We start from the raw sequence: 20,137 nt of genomic DNA on the forward strand, positions 1-20,137 counted from the left end.
AAGTACCCGTCCACGTCCACTTTGTGTATTTGATAAATGTATTTCTATGTGTATCCATCTGATGAGTTAATTATTTTTCAATTGATTTTTATAGTGTGTTCAGATGTTGTACTGTTACAAAATTGTCCTAGGTTAGGGGAGGGCTGGCGCCTTGAAACTAGTTTAACTCTGTCACATTCTGTATGTGCCAGTCCCGACCAAGTCAAGAACCTGTAATTCAGTGGGTGTCGTGTGTTGCAGTGTTACATATTAGTTTACTCGTTTGAATTGTTTTATATTTGTCATCTCATTGCTTTCATAGCTGACTATGTGGTATAGGCTTTGATCATTGTTGAAGGATGTACGGTGACCTATATATAGTTGTTAATTTCTATGTCATTTGGTATATCGTGGAGATTTGTCTCACTGGCAATCATATCCCATCTTCTTTTATTATTAGATTTGCTACTATAATGATGCTGACCGACTATGCTAGACTCTGGGTCGTAAATCAACTCCACGGTTCCAGATATACCAAATTATTTGAGACGGACGATAGATTCAAAATAATATAAATGATTTTAAAACATCTCCACTTAGGATGACATATCCCGGAATATATTTTTAATGAGAGTATACATGATGAATATTTACATATCATTAGCAAAAGATTAAAGTTCAAAACATAAGAATCGGGCATTCTTACACATTTGTTAAGTATTCTACATCATTATTTAAAAGCTGGAACTTTCCAGAAGTCTAAATCAATCTCAGGCATGGAGTCACATCTCACTCTCGGGTTTCTATAAAAGAAATCAAAAGATGTGAATCGGGCTTTGCATTAAGTTAGCATATATGTAACATGTATAAAATTTGTTAGGTCCATTATAGTTAAAAATAAATTGTAGAGGAACTAACAGTCTTACTGCTCGGTCCCTTCTCATAGATGCAGATATATGGGATATTTTCCCGATTCTCTACTGTGGTATATCTATAGATAGTAAGTCACTATATTTTTGTGGTTAATGTCTTTAACAACTTTGCTTTCGATTGTGTTTGAAATTTTGATTTTCCCATTTGATTAGGGACTTACCGTTTTGAATTTTCCTCGGAGTTTAGTATTTTTGTGATTTTACTTTCTACACTATTTGGTTAGCCATCTTCACTGAACACACTAAATGGAAGAAAAGTTGAGACTACTCACTCTTGGCTTGGCAGAAGCAAAGCATTTCTTTGGATGAACGGGAAGTCTAAATTCTTACACATAACAAGGGATAGCGTTGTTTTCTTTATTTGATCAACTTGAGCTATAGTGAAAAGAAGAACACAGTTATGATAATCTTAATAAAAACATGCAGTATACGTGTATACGATTATATTAGTTTTTAAAAATATTTGAAAAGAAATACAAATCAGACGTTCATGTTTCTATGTTATTCGTTATAAATAGTCTCAAGGTGTCCTTACAAATGTTAAACTAAAATCGCCTCATGATGATGTCTAAAAAGACCAAATGTCCTAAAAAAAATTTAGTGTGAGTTTCGAATACTTAGTTCTTTTAAAAAGGGCCACTTTCATATGTTATATGTAGTAAGGTGATAACATATAATATCTTATAGTAGTTCTGTATATATTTTTAATACAAAACTACATAAATTGGTCTTTAAATTAGATAAATATGATGTGGTCCTAGATATTTCTGGCAGAAACCAGCATATTTCTTATGATAGAATATTGGAAATATCTGCTGACTATGTTATACTGCAAAATCTGATTGATTCATTTGAGGTAACAATAGTACACCGTGCCAATTTCTGTATATATGTGTGCCATTATGATATAATAAATCTCTCAAGCTTGTATGTGTTGATAGCCTTTTCTCACTTTGTTGTTTAACCTTGCATCTGTTGCAAAATACGTTCGCATGCACTGCGCCATTTTACAGACAATTTTTATACTGGTTTTTTTTGACAGCAGTATACTACTGTATTTACAAAATATCAATTAATTAACAAAAGTAAAGTGTCAAAAACAATAAATATTACACGATGGCAAAACTATTTACTGTTTAAACAGAGTAATTTTACAATAAATAAAGATATCTTGTTTTCCAAATTCGAAGCAGAATTGCTATTCTATTCAATAAGACATCAAACTAAATTGCTATGAGATTGAGATCAATTCAAAGACGGAGAAATTGAATATGTGGGTTTTTTCAAATAGATATAGGAAGATGTGGTGTGAGTGCCAATGAGACAACTCTCCATCCAAATAACAATTCAGATTCCTGACTTAGGACAGGTGCAAATATTTGCAGCGGGATTAAACGTTTTAATGGTACCAAACCTTCTCCCATTTTCTGAAACAATAGCATAACATCACAACATAGAAAAACATACGATAAAATATCAATTGGCAGGCTTAACTCAATCAAAAAACGTAAGTCTGCATACAAACCAATAGAAAAGTGTAATTCGTTTGAACATTTAAATTCGTGTAGCACCTGTATCGATAAAATCCACGAAAATTGGTATCCCACGAATAAACCTGGGTCCACATAGAATGAAATTCAAAACAGTGTGGCTGTGGCCATTGATTGACACATTAAATTCATTCATTGACTGGGACAATTTACGTGACCGTTTGTCTGTAACGACCACTGTTCACGACGTACCTACGATAGACATTTAAACTGTGGGGTCACCAAAGGTTTCTTAACGCCTTTAATTATAAAATAATTCTAAAATTTAATCAGGAATAACCTTTATGTTTTGATTTATATAATTGATATAAATCAAAACATCGTGTTATTTCTGATTAATTTTTCGAATTACTTTATTAAGGTGTTGAGAACCTTTGGTGACCCCATAGTTTAAGTGTCTTTAAAAAGTACATAGTGAGCAGTGGTCGTTACATACAAACGTTCACCTAAATTGTCCCAGTCAATGGATGAATTTAATGTGTCAATCAATGGCCACAGCCACACTGTTTTGAATTTCATTCTAAATGCATACTAGGACACACCTCTATTGCCTTGTAATATGCATATAAATTTTAAGATGACGGCGTCAAGCATAAGTCTCTGCTATACGTACTTGTATGTGTAATTCTTTTACTTTATAATTGAATACATATTTGGTAGCTCTAGTGGCGGGTAAAACAGTGGACTAAGGCTTTTTTGAATGAAACCGATGGTAGTATATATCATTCTAAAAAAATGACGATGTGCTCAGGTCCACAGTTTAACAGACCCAGAAAAACGGCATAAGGAAAGGCATTTTTATTATGTAATCGACTCATAAATTTTTTTTATGATTATATAAATAGAATCTGATTTTTATTCACATGGAACGTGGAATGATTGCCAATGAGATCATTCTTCACAAGAGACCAAATGACACAGAAATTAACAACTATAGGTCACCGTACGGCTTTCAACAATGAGCAAAGCACATAGTCATCTATAAAAGACCCCAAAATGACAAATGTAAAACAATTCAAACGAGAAACATGTTTATCTTTTGGTATTATAAGGACGTGTGACTTCGGCAAAGATAGACGTGCAACTTCCCATTATCGAGAAATGAAACATACACCACATTAAGTAGTCTTGCGAAACTATTCGAAATACTTCAATAACTTGAAATGAATATTTAGATCTACATAAATTAAGTAATGGATTTTCCAACTTTAATGCCAACAATTCTGATTACACTTTGATAAAACTTACAGGTTTTTATGTATATGAGAAATTTCCAATTGCTTTACCATATGACATCTAAAGATTTGTTATTTTCGTGTAAAACTTACCAGGAGTAAATCCTGTAATTGGGGGATCTCTTTCATACCAGAATCGGTCACCTTGTTTAAGGTTTGCAAATTGTGTTGCTATAATACAAGAAAATACTGGACCAATTGGACTTCCTGGCAGTGGCGTTTCTGTTAAACCTCCAGTAAATAAATCTATGTCATCGCAATGTCTAAAACAGAAAAGATGATGTATCAAAATATGTTTCTGATCATGATTTCATTTATGTCAATTCATGTATCCGAAATCCGATTACAACATACTAATTCAATAGTGACTTTAGAACTTTCCTCGGAGTTCGGTATATTAGTTATTTTACTTTTTCTATTAACGTTAAAATGTTTGATGCTGCTATTTTTTGACTCCCTCGTTGGGTATCCATATTGCGCTACATAACCATACCGGGAATAATTTTTTTATCTTTTAGTTTCACAGTTTCAATTAAATAACATTTTTAATTAATCGGTAATTTATAAATAGTTTTAGCAAGGCGGACTGTGATCTACAATGATCACTACTGATACCCACTTTAAGTATTCGGTAAACAGAAACCTGACGAAGGGTCAACACAGAGGCTAACCAGCATACGATTTCCTTCGGAGCGGGAATAAAATAATTATTTGAAAAATAGACAATTGCATGTATTAGAAATTTGTTCATGTTTTGAAGTTTGTAGCCTTTCAATATAAACTTTTTAAATTCTATTTAACTTTTTACTTGTTTACGTTTCAATAACGGTAGTTCGTTGACCTAAGACAAATCACTCATCACCAAATATACATACTTGTAAACAGTGGACATTAAATGAACAACATCAGGTTTGTGATCTACCAAACCGCCCTGACCAGCATAGAAGTAATTGGCAGGAGGCAACCCACACAACTTTCGCCATTCATTGTAAGGAGGAATTCCTTGTTCTCTTGCACGCTGAATATTTAAGGATATCAAGTCAAAACTTTTTCCGCTCTCGTCCATGAATAAGTTATCTCGTACACCTGATTCAACGAACCGATCGTCCTTCATTTGTGGAAAAGTTGTCAACCATCTAGCAAAATCATTCAAGGCTTGTCCCATGTTTTGTAAGATAAACTTTGGTTTGTCAAAAGTATCAAAAATTCTGGCGTCCATTCGTCCCCGAAATTGTTTGTCGACCATTGCTTGAACGTTCGGAATCCTAGTATGCGGGAATCTCATTGCTGCACCAGAGAAACCCATCATAATATCTGTTTGGACATTCATATTATAAGTATCCTCACAGCCCTGAGCTTTGGAATACAGTCCATATCTACAGAAAGAGTAAAGAGAGATTAGCAATACAGTCCATATCTACAGAAAGACTAAAGAGATATTAGCATAACAGTCCATATCTACAGAAAAAGCAAAGAGTAAGGAGAGCTTATCAATATATGTAGTCCATCTATAGAAAGAGGAAAGAGAAATTATAAATATTGTTCATTTTTATAGCAAATGAAAGATAACAATATACATGTGTTTATTTAAATGATGTTGTTGTGTAAACTATTTGAAAATTAACTAAATTTGCAAAGCAAGAAAATGCAAAAAGTTATTAACTATATATAAACAAACTTATTTTCAGGTTACTAGCTTTAAATGACACTGGTATATCACAAACAGCGTGTTTTCTTTATTTTTATTTTTTGGTCTGTTGCTTAATGTGCACATGTAATTCGTAACAGGAATATTGAAAACAAGATTAGGTTAAGCAACCAAACAAAAGTACACGAGCAAAGTGAAATTGACATGAAACCTTTACTGCAAATACAAGTATATTTATGCAAAAATAAAGGATTGTACAGATCGGTAGTGAATAAACCATGATAATCTCACATTAAGGGTTTTGGTATAATTCCTCTCAATTGGGAAGGATTTGGATATGTTTCCATAGTTTATGTGGATTTTAACAGGGAATACATACATCCGTTATAACCGAACGAATCTTTCTTGCTTAATTTTCATACAGCATGCTGACAAGGTGTAGTCAACCAACCATGTACAGATATCATATACGAGAGAAGCCAAAGTTATTAACTGATTTATGTAGTTTTATAAAGGTCTTTACTATAGGGAAAAGTATTTATCTCATTCCAATGTATTCCTTAATATTGGAAAGTAAGATGGGACCATGTGGCCGCATGCTTACAGGGTGTGGTTAAACATGATATATATCTTGAATCCTAAATACCTTGTCATGTATTCGTGATTCAAAATGGTTGGCAAAAGTTCATTATAAACTAAATGTTGCTGTACGGCGTTGATAATCTTCCTGGTTTCCTGGAATATGGTTTCGTCATCCCAATGGACGTTCAGTAGTGAAAGTGTCGTGGCAAGTCTGTTGTGCTCACGTACAAATATGGTGTGCATAACTGTCAAGCCTGGTACATGGTTTACTCTAAAGTCACCTTAAATGATAATTTGAATACTTAGTACATGCTGGTATCCAGTATTCAATTATCCAATAATGCCTTCCGATGCGATACAGAAATTAAACCATTTTATTTGTATGATGTTGTTTGTAGTTTCGTGTTCAGTATTTCCGTTTATTTACTCACCTGGTAGCATAAAACATTCATCTATAAACCGAGACGAAGAAAGCTTTAGATGCATTTTTATAATGAACTGATGTTTAACTCCTGTTTTCACGGACACCCAAACAGCATCACATAGTTGTGTCAGTCCTAAGAGGTCGTAGGTACTATAACTATCGCTGATTTTAATGTCGAAATTGAGTTTTTAGCGAGACATTAGTATAGACGATAAAAAAAACTATACTAGTATTTGCGATTGTAAAATCTAAGATTGACTTTGGCAATTATCAAAATGCATAATGGTTACTCTTATTTGAATATTATTGCTAAGTTAAGCATAGTATTATATATAGCAAAGTTAAATGCAAGTGCAAAGAGCAAAAAGTAAGTTTAACATGAATTTAACCCCTTCAACAATGCCACATTGTCCAATCAAATCACCCGTTTACAGACGAAACTCACCCGAGTCCATACAGTAGTCTCCGTTCATTTCTTTAATACAGTGATCTTCACTTGTTGCTGGTAAAAGTCCCAGTACGGTAATGTTCATCAAACCTTAAAATGCATTAAATACATTAAAAAATTCTGCTTGATAGCCTATGTTTCAATTTGTCAAGTTTTATATAATAACTGATTGATCCCTAAATCACAAGAACAAAATTATAATTATATAGAAAGAACTATCGTCATCACTTTATCCTCCATAGTTTATACTCCAAATTGAAGTATTACATTTTAGAGTACCTGGGGTTCGAAATATACGGTAACGTGAGCTTTTCCATCATAAAGTATGCACTGTTGTACTGGATGCATGGATACATAATAGACTTCTTCTAAACAGAAATAAGTGCGTTAAACCTTGTGTTTCGCCAAAGAAGTGTTCCACGCTACTTGGGCATTAAAAGTAAATTTGGTCTAGCTTAAAAGCAGTTTCTAGGTGAGTGTTTCTAGCCTACCAGTGATATTCCAAATTTTCAGGCTTGTATTCTGGTTGACCAACAATATAGACCATATCAAATTGATATTTTGTTTTGTTATGTCTTGTTTCGACCTGAATACAAGATCATACAAGAGTATACTAGTACATGAAATATTTGACATTGAGCATGCAGTTTATCTGTAAAGATTACTACAAAAACATATCCCATTTTTATTTTATTTTTAATGTTGTCCGTACGCTACACAAATAAACAACACTGAAATAGAGAAACAAAACGAAAATTAAGGTCGTTGCAAATTGAAAAACATAAATTATCCAGATATTTTGAGCCACAAAGGATTTATACTTTAAACATTGTATACTGCCATGCATGTTTTAGATACGACCAACAAATATTATTTTCAAACCTCCAAATCCTGCACGTAGTCTATGTTGTTCCGCTGTGTCTGTACCATAAATCTGGGATGAATCTAAATATGCTGAAGCTTGGTTTAATGGTGATCTAATTCCTGTACAAAATTGAAAGTTGTTATAAAATATGTGATGGAATTTCAGTAGAGGAGAATGGAACACCACTATCGTTCTGAGTCTTGTATTTTGGTATGTCATATATAAGTGTCAATATGATTTACTCAGCTTTGTCTTTGTCTATTGTAAAAGTGATTATTGAAAGCAATACCTTTTGAGACATCAATTTTTGAGACAGCGTTTTAATAAATTATTGAGCTACTGTTGCAGGACTTAACATAAAGGATGGTTGGATTTGCGAGACACTGTTTGTTATATGTGCTCATTGAGAGTTATGCATGCCACTAGCGTTGTGTTCTCTCTGTCTTAAGTGTATTTTGGAATTGGTGTTTATCCCTGCAGTTGAACTAGCTTAGCGAATTGCCTTGACTTGGGTAGATTAGAAGTTTGTTCAACAGTGAAGGAGCCTATCCACCACAAAAGATTGTACTGAGATAAGAAGATGTGGTATGATTACCAATTAGAGAACTTTTCGCAAGAACCTAAATAAAATAAGAAGCTAGCAACTTTAAGTCATCGGTAAACGATCTTTAACAATTTTCAAAATCAACATTTGTTGAACTAGAGTTTGTGAGTTGCTGGTTTTTTTTGTTTTTTTTTTGTTTTACATTCATCACGGATTACATTTTTTTCACACAAATTATCTGTGAAGCGCATGTAAAAAAAGGTTTTTTTTATCCTATATATTATCAGGAGTAACACGATGTTTGTCACAAGTTGAGCAGGAACCTCATATCCTCCTGGACCTCATAAGTCCCTCCCTCCCTCGTTTTTTATTAATTGCGTATCTCGTGTTGCTCAATATATAGTTACTGTGTAGCAATTAGGGACTGCTATTTTGTCTATTTCGTCTGAGGTTTTCAGGTCCTAGATGTTTTTCGATTAATGCCTTTTCATTGCTGCCTTGATTCAGTTATAAAATATGATATACCCATGTCACAGTTCTTCTTAAGTCCTGGTACAGCTCGTACAAAATTCATACACTTGTCCTTAAATCGTTCATCATTGGCGGGGATAGCAATTGGAAGGCAGGCTGCCCTACAAATGAAAAAAACCTTAATAATAAAGCTTACTTAATTATATTCTAGAACATTTGGAAACAATAAAAGATTCGTAAATAAACACACTTTTGTAAATATAAGATATTCAATAGCCTGGGATCCCGGCTCACACAAAGAAGAAGTTTGGTGGAGGGGGTCAGGCTAGATATTTCCAAAACTTACCTTTGGGCAGTAATGTGTGCTGGTGCCTCACAACATTGAATATCAGCTCCTTCATATCCTGAAATAGAACAAAATAAGTTAATCAAACGAAAACTTTATGATCCTTTATGGTATCATTATATTTGTTGGAATGAAGTGATAAAAATGAACATAAAATGTGCAACAAAATGAGACGATTTCAACTTTTGCGTAACTATATATCTTTCCCTCTTTTAGATTTTGATTTTCCTGTTCTAACGAAGCCGATCATAATGACCTTATACCTGCATGTATCAATTCAGCACCTTGTAAATAAAAGAGCCTGTTTTCTTTGCAATGTAGCAAATAGTACTAAACTTTGGAAAGGAGAATGTTTTAAATCAATAAATGTTTAACAACTTTCGTTAGCAAGAGTTACTAATGTGCTTTACTAACTAATACGGTTAAAAATGTTTGTACTTCTCTATTCAGGTTTTTTATTGTGTTTCATTTGTACGATATTCTTATGATCTAGATATATTTGCAAAGAGAGAGGGACATTTGTGATAGCAGAAATCTGGTTTTAAGCCAATCTTATGGTGTGCCCATACCAAGTGAGATCATCAGAACTATCTGTTGTTCATTGATGTTCTCTTTACGCGGGCACATAATTTACATTTACCTGTAATCATTGGGGTAGATATGACGTCATGTTCTATAAACTGTCCGAACTGCATAACTGCTACAGCGAGGCGGTCACTGAACTGTGGACAACAGTCACTCTTGTGCATGACATTACTTACAATTCTAGGACTAGGCAGGTATCCTCCGAGAACTGAGTGCATCCTTGGAGCATCAATACCTGTAGTAAGAACATTTTTAAATATTTGAATATTTAAATTGAGTAAGTTCAGGATTATTATTGTTAGCTAAAAAATCAACACCTGTAACTATTTGAATAATTCAATTGAGTAAGTTCAGGATTATTGTAAGCTAAAACATCAACACCTGTAAATATTTGACTAATTCAATTGAGTAAGTTCAGGATTATTGTAAGCTAAAACATCAACACCTGTAAATATTTGACTAATTCAATTGAGTAAGTTCAGGATTGTTGTAAACTAAATACAGAAGATATGAATGATCACGAATAGCAAACAGAGTCTTCGGAGGGTGATAATATAAAAAATATATATAATTGCCACCTTTAATTTAAAAAATCTTACATTAGCTCCGTATCTCATTCTAAAAAGAGCAGTGCAAACTCTCAACAAGAGAGAAATTAACAAATATAGGACACCGTATGGCATTCAATAACGAGCAAAGCATAGTCAGTTATAAAAGTCCCCGAAATGACAAATGTAAAACAACTCAGACAAGAAAAATAACGGTCTAATTAATGTACAAAATAATGAACGAACAACATATATGTTACACAGCAACAAAGGAAAAATCTATGTATACTAAAATATTTTCATCTTTTACCATCTTCGTACGCATTGTCCATCATTCTTCTCTGACGAGTTAACGCAGCTCCGAGACTTGGATCATTTAAGTTATTGCAGGCACCATCTGCAGTTCTGTATCGGGTGTATGGATTACATTTTGGTTCCATGAAAGGGCATGATGCAGCTACTTGCAATCTCCATTCATTGACAATGTATGGGTTCACCTGCACTTCTGCTAACGTCCAGCCAGTCCTTTTAAACAATATATAACTCTTATTGATGAATTTCTATTGCAATCGGCAAATACTTGATTCTAAAGTTTTAAATAATCTTCGAGGTATAATTTTAGCTTTCCTCATCTAATTCATTGCCAACTACCCATGCGCTTTTTTTTAATTTTGTTTAAATGAATGTTTCATCCTTGTATTATTGATATGACTATAGAGATTTAAATGGAAATGTGGAAAAACTTACTATAGAGAGTTGAATTGAAATTGGGGAAAATTGACTATAGAGAGTTGAATTGAAATGTGGAAACGATTTTCACGTTCTCTATTTTTTGTTTATGAATTACCTTTCGACCAGTTTCTTTGTTGTCCTGACTGTAACCCAGGCTTTATCAGACAATATCCTTACTTTCTTTGCATCTTTAGTATACAAGAAACGACCAAGATGCCACGAGTAAGATCTACTTCCTGCTGGTGCATCAATACCTATAGTTGAATGGAGTACCAAAGAAACTTTTATTCAGAATTTAACATTTATAAATAGTATGAACAAGAAAATGAAAAATGTCTGTTGGTTGTTGGTGTCATTGAGTTACTATCTTGTTTGTGTTAATCCTATATCTTCTTCTATTTGTATACAGAAAATTATCTTATATTGTGTTCTTCTTAGATTATTACAAGACCTTGCTTACTACTTGGACTTCACGTTTTCTGGTAATTTTTTAACAACCAAATTTAATGAAAGTATAATCATGAAAATAAAGATATCTGTTGGTTATTTGTGTTATTGGTTTGCCTTATTGGTGTAAAAGGTAAAAGCACAAAAATACTGGAACTCCGAGGAAAATTCAAAACGGTAAGTCCCTAATCAAATGGCAAAATCAAAAGCTCAAACACATCAAACGAATGGATAACAACTGTCATATTCCGGACTTGGTACAGGCATTTTCTTATGTAGAAAATGGTGGATTGATCCTGATTTTATAGCTAGCAAAACCTCTCACTTGTATGACAGTCGCATCAAATTCTATTATATTGACAACGATGCGTGAACAAAACAAACAGACATGATAGGTAAAAGTGTCAATAATACACCAGGCAACATTGTGAAACTAAAGAAAAGCATACACACATTTACCATAGTACAATAACACAATGACGGGATGTATAATGAGAGCAAGGTCGTGTATGTAACGAAGAAACATAAAAAGACATATACAAAGCATATAGCAATAATAAAAGACGAGCAACAAACAAGTTTTTGAAGAAAACTTAAAGGCATATAGACAAAGCACATAAGAAATACAAAAATTGATCGGATAACAACCTTTATGAAATGGCAATTGTTATCTTATAGTTCGTTTCTCTGGGTGTTGCATTGTCTTTTTTTTTTTTTGCACTTTAGTGTTTCTGTTGTTTCATTTTTTACCTCTTATATTTAATGTGTTTCCCTCAGTCAGTTAAGTTTGTAACCCGGATTTGTTTTCTCTATCTATTTATGACTTTCGAATAGTTGCCTTTATTTATGAACTTGTTTTGTAGAAACAAGAAATTAAGAAACTATTTGAGAAATGTATTTGCTATATAACAGTTCGCAATTATTTAAAGATTTCCAGTATATGAAACTAAGAGGAGGTAAATGCACAATTTTATCAACTTCAAACATGCTCAACTTAGAAAAAATAGAAACATATGCAAAATTTTAGAAAAAATAGTGACATCGAACAATTAGAATTACTTGCATAACAGTGTGGTCGACAGTAAAACGTTTGTAGGTTGTAACTTGTTTGTCAACGGCTATGATTTTATGCTCACCCAGTCTGTCAGAGGCCTTCCAGTGGGGATTGAAATATTCACTTGTTGCACATTCCGATACAAAAAATGAAACAAAGCTTGAAAGGAATTTGTTTTAAATATTTATTATAATCATCACATACAACCGTGTCATTTATAAGAATAATAATGTTCAGAGATGATATTATTTAATAATAATAAAAAAAATAGGTTTATCCATTGTAAAAAAAACTATTAAGTTGATGGGGTTAATTCACAAAATATCTCATTGATTAAGAGCACAACTACTTCTACGGTGTGATCATTTAAGAATGGCCTACTATTTATTCAATGCGTATACATGTGGGTTTTGTTTGTGAAGAGTTCTGGATAATTAAAAAATCATTTGATTTCTTTGTTTAATACCATAAAACGATTCATTCTTTCAGATATTTGTCACTTTGCCTTATCTTCAAGTCCAACACAATTTCTCACGTTTCTTACAAAACTTATATTCTTGTGATGTATTCTTTTGTTGGAAAAAAAATGTATTGATATAGATAGATATAGGAAGATGTGGTATGAGTGCCAATGAGACAACTCTCCTCCCAAGTAATAATTCATAAAAGTAAATCATTATAGGTCAAGGTACGACCTGCAACACGGAGCCTTGGCTCACACCGAACAGCAAGTTATAGAGGGCCCCAAAACTACTCGTGTAAAACCATTCAAACGGGAAAACCAACGAGAAACGAAAAACACATATGAACTACATAAACAGACGACATCATGCATTGTAACTTTTAAAGCCAATTAAGTAAAAAAAATAATCTGAAAGAACGTGCGATATCATATTAGGAAAATTGATGGTCAAACCATAACAAAAAATCAAGTAAAGAATTTTAAGTATTCAACCTTTATAGCTTGCTGTTCGGTGTGAGCCAAGACTCCGTGTTGAAGGCCATTTTTATTTATTTTCAAATTACAAAGGTTATTCCTGAAAGTATTTTTAATTATTTTATTTAGGCGTTTAGAACCTTTGGTGACCTCACAGTTTAAATTTCTATGATAAGTACGTCGTGAGCAGTGGGCATTACAGACGAACGTTCACCTAATTTCCCCCAGTCAATGAATGGCCATAGCTACACTGTTATGAATTTCATTCTAATTGAAAATTGACACGAATGAGTATATCAATAGGAAGAATAATATTTGAATACCATAAATAGAGGCTGTCTCAAACTAGCAGAGTGGTGAAATTGTGAATTTGAGATGAAGAACAGAAATAAAAGCGTTCAGGTTTCTTTGCTTTTTGTGGGCTAGTTTATGTACATGTACTCTTCTATAGCATATAGTAAGACGTATGTCATATGTTATTGATTTGTGGTATGAATAAATCACCTCATCTTTGGTTTAAAGAAACATGCTTAAAGAGAGAGAGACAGTATTTCATACAGAAACAGCCATATTTTAGAAGCATGTATCATTGTCAAAATTCACCAATCAGACAACACAAATCTGTGTCCACACTTGTTTTAGAAGCAATATTTACCCTGATCTACCATCATTTTGTCAATAGCCTTCATTTGTGCAAGTTCTTGATTAGCCTCCACCAGTGCCTGTTTCAAATATGCTCCGATTACTGCTTGCGATATTTGACGTTTCTCTCGTCCTGCGGTCACGTGTCCCAAATAGAAGTAACAGTATAAAACAATACATAACATAAGCTTTACACCGGGCCCCATGATGGCGCTGAAAGGAAATTTAAGAAATATGAGTGTAAGGTAAAAAATTCATTTAAACGTTATTGAAATTAAGAATAAAATGATATGCAATGGCTATTAAATTATAAGGGATCTTGTTAGTATATTCTTGCTTTTACAGTGTCCAGTCTAGCACTGAAAATGTGGATAAAATCAGAAAATTTCAAATTTTGCCTCCCGTGCAGTTTTATTCTTTACCTAGAAATTTATATTTTTTCACCTAAACTTTTCATCTGCAACGAAGACTTTCACGTTTCCTATTCAAGACTGTTGTGTGTCTTTTACATGTTTTTTTTGCTACGTGCATTGTCAGCAGGGGCGGATCCAGCCATTTTAAAAAGGGGGGTCCTAACCCAGGACATTAGAGGGGGGGGGGTCCAACTACAATGTATATGTCCCCATTCAAACAAAAAGGGGGGTTCCAACCCCCGGAACCTCCCCCCCCCCCTTGGATCCGCCAATGGTCAGTTCGTTTTCAACTTATGAGTTTGAATATCCCTTTGGTATCTTTCGCTTTTCTTTACGAGATGATTATATTTTTCTTTGTATGAGACAATATGGCTCCATACTTTCAACTAGATGCTAAACTTTATATATACATGTACGTTGATATATAACTTTCATATGTTTAACCAAAGATTGTATTAGGAACTATTTGTTTGCTTTATCTATATGCTTTGGAAATTCAATTTTAGTATACACATTCTTAACGCTATATGCTTAAGCAAAGTCAAGATAAGAATATGATCAACTTTTAAATCTTTCGATCGATTGATCAAATTCCCGAGCTCTCGAGTGCAGGAAATGTAATTCAGGTCCTATTAAAGTGTTTCAGTCCAGTCAGTGAAATATTTTTTTCTCCGTCTACATGTCTTAGTTGAGACGAAATCGTTGTACTTTAGTTTTAGGAAATATGTTCTAATTTAATCCATCGTAAAAAAAGTGTTCTGGAACGGAAGTGATTCAAACCTCATATCATAAAAATAGAAGTATTAATTTTAACCTTTGATTTATTTAACAAGTTTTACTAGTTCAAGCATGGGAATATATCTTGTATTTCGTAGTTAACGTGTTTTATTTCTGTTTTATGTTAGCGTTTGACTATCACGTAATGCTTGTTAACAACAATTTAACAACATGTAAATTTGGAATGCTTGAAATAATAAAATACATCAATTATATTACACCTTAACTAATTGCTTTTACAATGTACTTTCTTTGAGTATGAGGTATATTTAAGCTTTACGCTTTTCTGTTTACAATAAGGAAGTCAGGTTCTTTTCCTAAAAAAAATATAATGCATTTACAATCTTTTTATAGAGACAATTGTAAATCATAGTATCTAGGTATAAATGTTATGAACTTATGAACCTGAAAATCAACAGTACAGCAGGCCTATACCAATATCGGTTCTTTTAGTCCATAAACTTCATAATGGTCAATATTTAAGAGACTGTTTTAATGTATAACAAATAGCTTTAAGTGAATATATATGTTCATGAATTTAAATTGACGCAAAGGACGGCCAGTAAAAATGCTATATAAAAATTAAAAAATTAAAAGACCTAGCAAAGAAATCAAGAGAAGTTGTTTTTTCAATTAAAGTCCATGCAACTTCATTTGGTGCTCTTGATAACCTTCTCTTTAATGAATATTAATAACTAAAGTCAGTTTTTGGGATATAATTCAGAGATCTCTCTGTGGACTTCTAGTTAGCACGCCACAGAGCTATTACAGGAGCTTGTCGAAGTAACATATTCTATGGTCAAATTTCATTTATTGACAAAACTCAATTTGAAAAGGTTTCCATTAATTTCTGTTAGTTTTCAGATGAAAAAAAAAAAAACGAACAAGTCTCAAATATGGCGGATTCAATCAGAGTAAGGAAGAATAACTCTGCGTGGAACAGTTTTTATCTTACATAGCTAGACTGAATTCTGATAATATAAATCCTATGTTCAAAGAAGGATTTGTATTATCAAACCTGCTTGACTCGCATGATACATATTCTTGGTATATATATATATATATATTCACCAAGACCAGACGTTTTAGATGAATAACAAGCAAAGTTTTTGAAGCTCTTGGATAAAATGAATTAAAAGAAAAATATTAAAAAATATATTTGAAAATAAAACAAATAATTAAGATGTAAATATAGAAATCTGTTACTTTATAAAAAAAAATATGCTCTTTCGTGAAGATATGTTAACGAAAGAAATCTCTGCATTACTCAAAAATTATTACACCAGGATTTTCGATGTCACACACTAGTTAAAACATTAACTAAATTTTATCACCGGTTCAAGGACATCATTCGTAAATATAAATCAACATGCAGACATAATATAATACGTTCAGGTATTTTACATGCATTCAATCTTTTATGATAATATTCTTTACAAAGCACAAAAATATCGGCATTCACCTCAAAATCTAACTAAACCTTTAAACAGACCTTTTAGGATCTTTGCATCGGAAATAAACACACGTATTCCAAACCAAGCAGTTGTTGGCATGCTACGGATTATGTTCTTCTCATATATTGTATTATGTAATGATATTAAACACGTAATTGGGAGGGAAGGAATCGTGCTTGATTTTCATTTTATGAAGACATAATCCTTCAATCAGTTTTATAGATTTCTGCATGGAGTTGGCATTTCAGTAACTGCTAGTAGTCCTTTGTTAATGTATGTACCATTGCCATTTTGCTTAGTTTCTTTTGTAACCTATTCTGACATCGGATCGGACTTCTTTTGAACTGAGTTTTACTGTGCGTATTGCTGTGTGTTTATTTTTTCTACATTGGTAAGAGGTTTAGGGGGAGAGTTGAGATCTCACCAAACTTAGTTAACCCCGGCGCCTATACACTAGCCTCAGGCATTTGTCAGTCTTTTATGATTTTCAACTTTAGTTCATTTATATGTTTTGAAGTTTAGTATGACGTCCATTTTCACTGCACTAGTATACACATTTTTATTTAGGGGCCAGATGACGCCCGCCTCTTGGTGTTGGATTTTCCTCGCTGTGGCCTTCTACTGTTTTCTGCTCTTTGTTCGGGTTGTCTCTTTGGCACATTCCACATTTTCAGTCTTAATTTTATTGTATAGAGTTTCCCGTGTAAACTTAAATATCCAAATCTATAGACAAGAACAAGTATTGCTATTTTAAATAATAGATTTATTCAAAGCTTTATTACTTGCGTAAATTCTGCAGTAAATATGCGGAGGATTTTTTCATTTTTACATGCCCCCCCCCCCCTCCCAACTAAGATATATATTCAGAAATCAAAAATGTACTATGTAAATATCGCAATGTTACATACAGCCAAAACCAATTTAAACGATGAACAACAGCCCCAGATATTATCATATTAAATTATTTACTATGATCGTTTTTTAGTGACAGACGTCATACTTACTAAAAGTATTTTGATTTGAAAAATAATATTTTGAATTGCTACTGATTATAGCTTGTGTAGCTCATTTGTCTCGTTCTCTGTAATAGCACGAGGGTCAGCAATATAAGAACTCCATTTGCTGGTTTTTCCTTGGTTGAAGGAAGATCAACCGGTATGCTTATATCTGTTTATTCATCAAAATATTAAAAATCATATTAAGTTTCCAAGCAAGCTAGCTACATAAGTTCTGAACCCTTTACAAGTTGATTGTATTTCGATAATTCTTAAGAATTTTGTCAGATAAGAGCATTAATTTGTTTTCTGGTGGATATTCATGTCATCGACATAAATACCACATGCCTTGTTTTTATATTAATATATATTAAAACCGAAAATACAACTAAAATACCCCTCTCCGTAAGAAAGAAAGCTACAAGAAATACAACATTGTACATGGTCTCGCTGTCTTAAACTCTCATGAAATTTAAACACGATGATGGGATGTATCCGAGAATATATAAATCCCATTTGATATTATGCAAGGTATACAATTTATCAAAAACTCACAAATTAACTTTCTTATCATCTTAAAACACCAGATGAATAAAATTTAAAATGATAAGAATGACAAACAGTGCAATCGGCCCTCCTAAGGCCAGTTCTCCAATGTATTTTATTACAAATCCTTCGTTTTACATGCATGTGAGTATCTTCTTTCACATGTAGAAAATAAGAAAAGTTCTGAACTCCGAACTCTCATAGAAATTTCAGACCATTTACAAACCAGAGGGCAGAAAAATGTGAGTTAGCACATGATACATGTGCTGTTTGAAGAAGTGGTTATTGACTTACCGTGTCTCCTGTACAAGTCGTAAGGGCTCGGATGTCACAATGATTCTGTCTTATATAGTAACATAACCTATGACAATTTCCTATCACAAATTTGACATGATGTTTGATTTGTAAAACATCATGTTTCAAAGTGTAAGGTCAAATGTTCTGTGAAAATTAAAGAAAGCAATACGAATTATTTTCAGTTTAGCTGCCAATGATAATTATATAGAGAATTTCATTTAAAAAATACGCCATTAGCTGCACTGATTATATATTTTGTTTAAAACATTTATAAAAGCGGAATACAGAAAAGAGGGACGAAAGATACCAAAGGGACAGTCAAACTCGTAAATCGAAACTGACAACGCCTGGCTTAAAATGAAAAAGACAAACAGACCGGCAAACAGTAGCTAGAACACATGACACAACATAGAAAACTAAAGAATAAGTAACACGAACCCCACCAAAAACTATGGGTGATCTCAGGTGCTCCGGAAGGGTAAGCAGATCCTGCTCCACATGTGGCACCCGTCGTGTTGCTTATGTTATAACAAATCCGGTAAATAGTTTAATTCGGTAGGTCACATTCATGAAAGGGAAGGGAATTGTAGTTACGACGTAAGGAACATATCCGATATCGTTTGTGAAACGGTTATTCCATAACGGTCAACCAACTCGTGATGGCAAATGATACTTCGCTATAAGTAGTCAGATTGGTCCAATTTCTTCACAATGAATCATAGATCATCGCTAAATAGTTAATGGTTTACAAGTCAGTATATTTCAATCTCATTCGAATCCGCATCAGTTATCGTAACCTTAATGAATTCCTTCTTCAAAATGAGTCATAAATCAACGCGCGTTATTGGCTTGCCAGTCAGTATTTTCGTCTCATCCGAATCCGCATTTGATTGATCGATTGCTCGATCGATTAATTGATTGATAAATGGTTGATCGATTGATTGATTGGTTTTTACTGTTGAATTGATATGAAACTTCAAAAAAGATTTCATATGTTTTATATACTTGACTGGCCAAGTTTTACTATAAAAAAATGTGTACGGGATCTTTCTTGTAAAAGTAAATCCTTTATCTTAACACACTCGTCATAAATTAACTTCTATTGGAATCACTGATTCGCCGATATTTTACTGTATGCAGTGACCTTAACGCACAGCGCAAGTATGAGGGGAAACCGCGATGAAGAATTTCAGCAAACGTCCAATGGAACTCCGAAAGCTAGTAGTAAAACGTTATTCTCTTGGTACAAATTAAATACTTAAAGCATTTTTAAACAACTGTTACGGAAAAGTATTATTAACAAATGGGAACGTATTGAAAATATATTTTTTTTATCATAGCTATACCAATTCACGTATTTGATACGATTTGATACGTGCCCTACGTGTTTTGTATTGTTTGTTTATCAATTTTAACTTCGGTAACACACTCGAAAATTTATTAGCTTGTAATCAACAAAAACCGAATGAAATACTATGTGTCGATACTTCTTGATAAATTTGTAGTAAATATTAAAAACGTGCATACAGGGATTATATTATTTAGTATATTTGCCGTGCATTGTTTTAGAAAAATGATATATACCATTAGAATAACAAAAAGCTTGTTTCATATAATTTTAATCAATTGCATTGTTACCCAAAATTTTATTTTGGATATTTTGGCATTATATAACACACAGACCAA

The 20,137-nt window shown here is 33.0% G+C and overlaps 1 protein-coding gene across 1 annotated transcript; it reads right to left on the reverse strand.

Annotated features, from left to right (window-relative positions):
* Positions 1-570: 570 nt before the first annotated feature.
* On the reverse strand, positions 571-18,578 carry LOC139520254 (peroxidase-like protein). Its single transcript, XM_071312745.1, has 14 exons — positions 18,449-18,578; positions 13,983-14,182; positions 11,005-11,143; positions 10,468-10,682; positions 9,665-9,844; positions 9,025-9,082; positions 8,733-8,839; positions 7,681-7,782; positions 6,796-6,888; positions 5,991-6,207; positions 4,572-5,072; positions 3,790-3,959; positions 1,184-1,286; positions 571-782 (listed from the first exon to the last, which is right to left on the reverse strand). Exons 2-14 carry the CDS (start codon positions 14,173-14,175, stop codon positions 710-712), a joined length of 2,151 nt encoding a protein of 716 aa, XP_071168846.1. The 5' UTR covers positions 14,176-14,182; positions 18,449-18,578; the 3' UTR covers positions 571-709.
* Between the last annotated feature and the right edge of the window lie 1,559 nt (positions 18,579-20,137).

The sequence above is a fragment of the Mytilus edulis genome, chromosome 4, assembly GCF_963676685.1.
Source record: "Mytilus edulis chromosome 4, xbMytEdul2.2, whole genome shotgun sequence".
NCBI lineage: Eukaryota > Metazoa > Mollusca > Bivalvia > Mytilida > Mytilidae > Mytilus > Mytilus edulis.

What these genes read in the sequence shown, in the direction of transcription:
- LOC139520254 (XM_071312745.1), bottom strand. Translation starts at nt 14,175, where the DNA reads ATGGGGCCCGGTGTAAAGCTTATGTTATGTATTGTTTTATACTGTTAC. An exon ending in ACTACGTGCAGGATTTGGAG is followed by an intron (nt 6,889 to 7,680) that starts GTTTGAAAATAA and finishes ATGCATTTTAAG; the next exon opens with GTTTGATGAACATTACCGTA. An exon ending in AATTACAGGATTTACTCCTG is followed by an intron (nt 1,287 to 3,789) that starts GTAAGTTTTACA and finishes TTTTCACTATAG; the next exon opens with CTCAAGTTGATCAAATAAAG.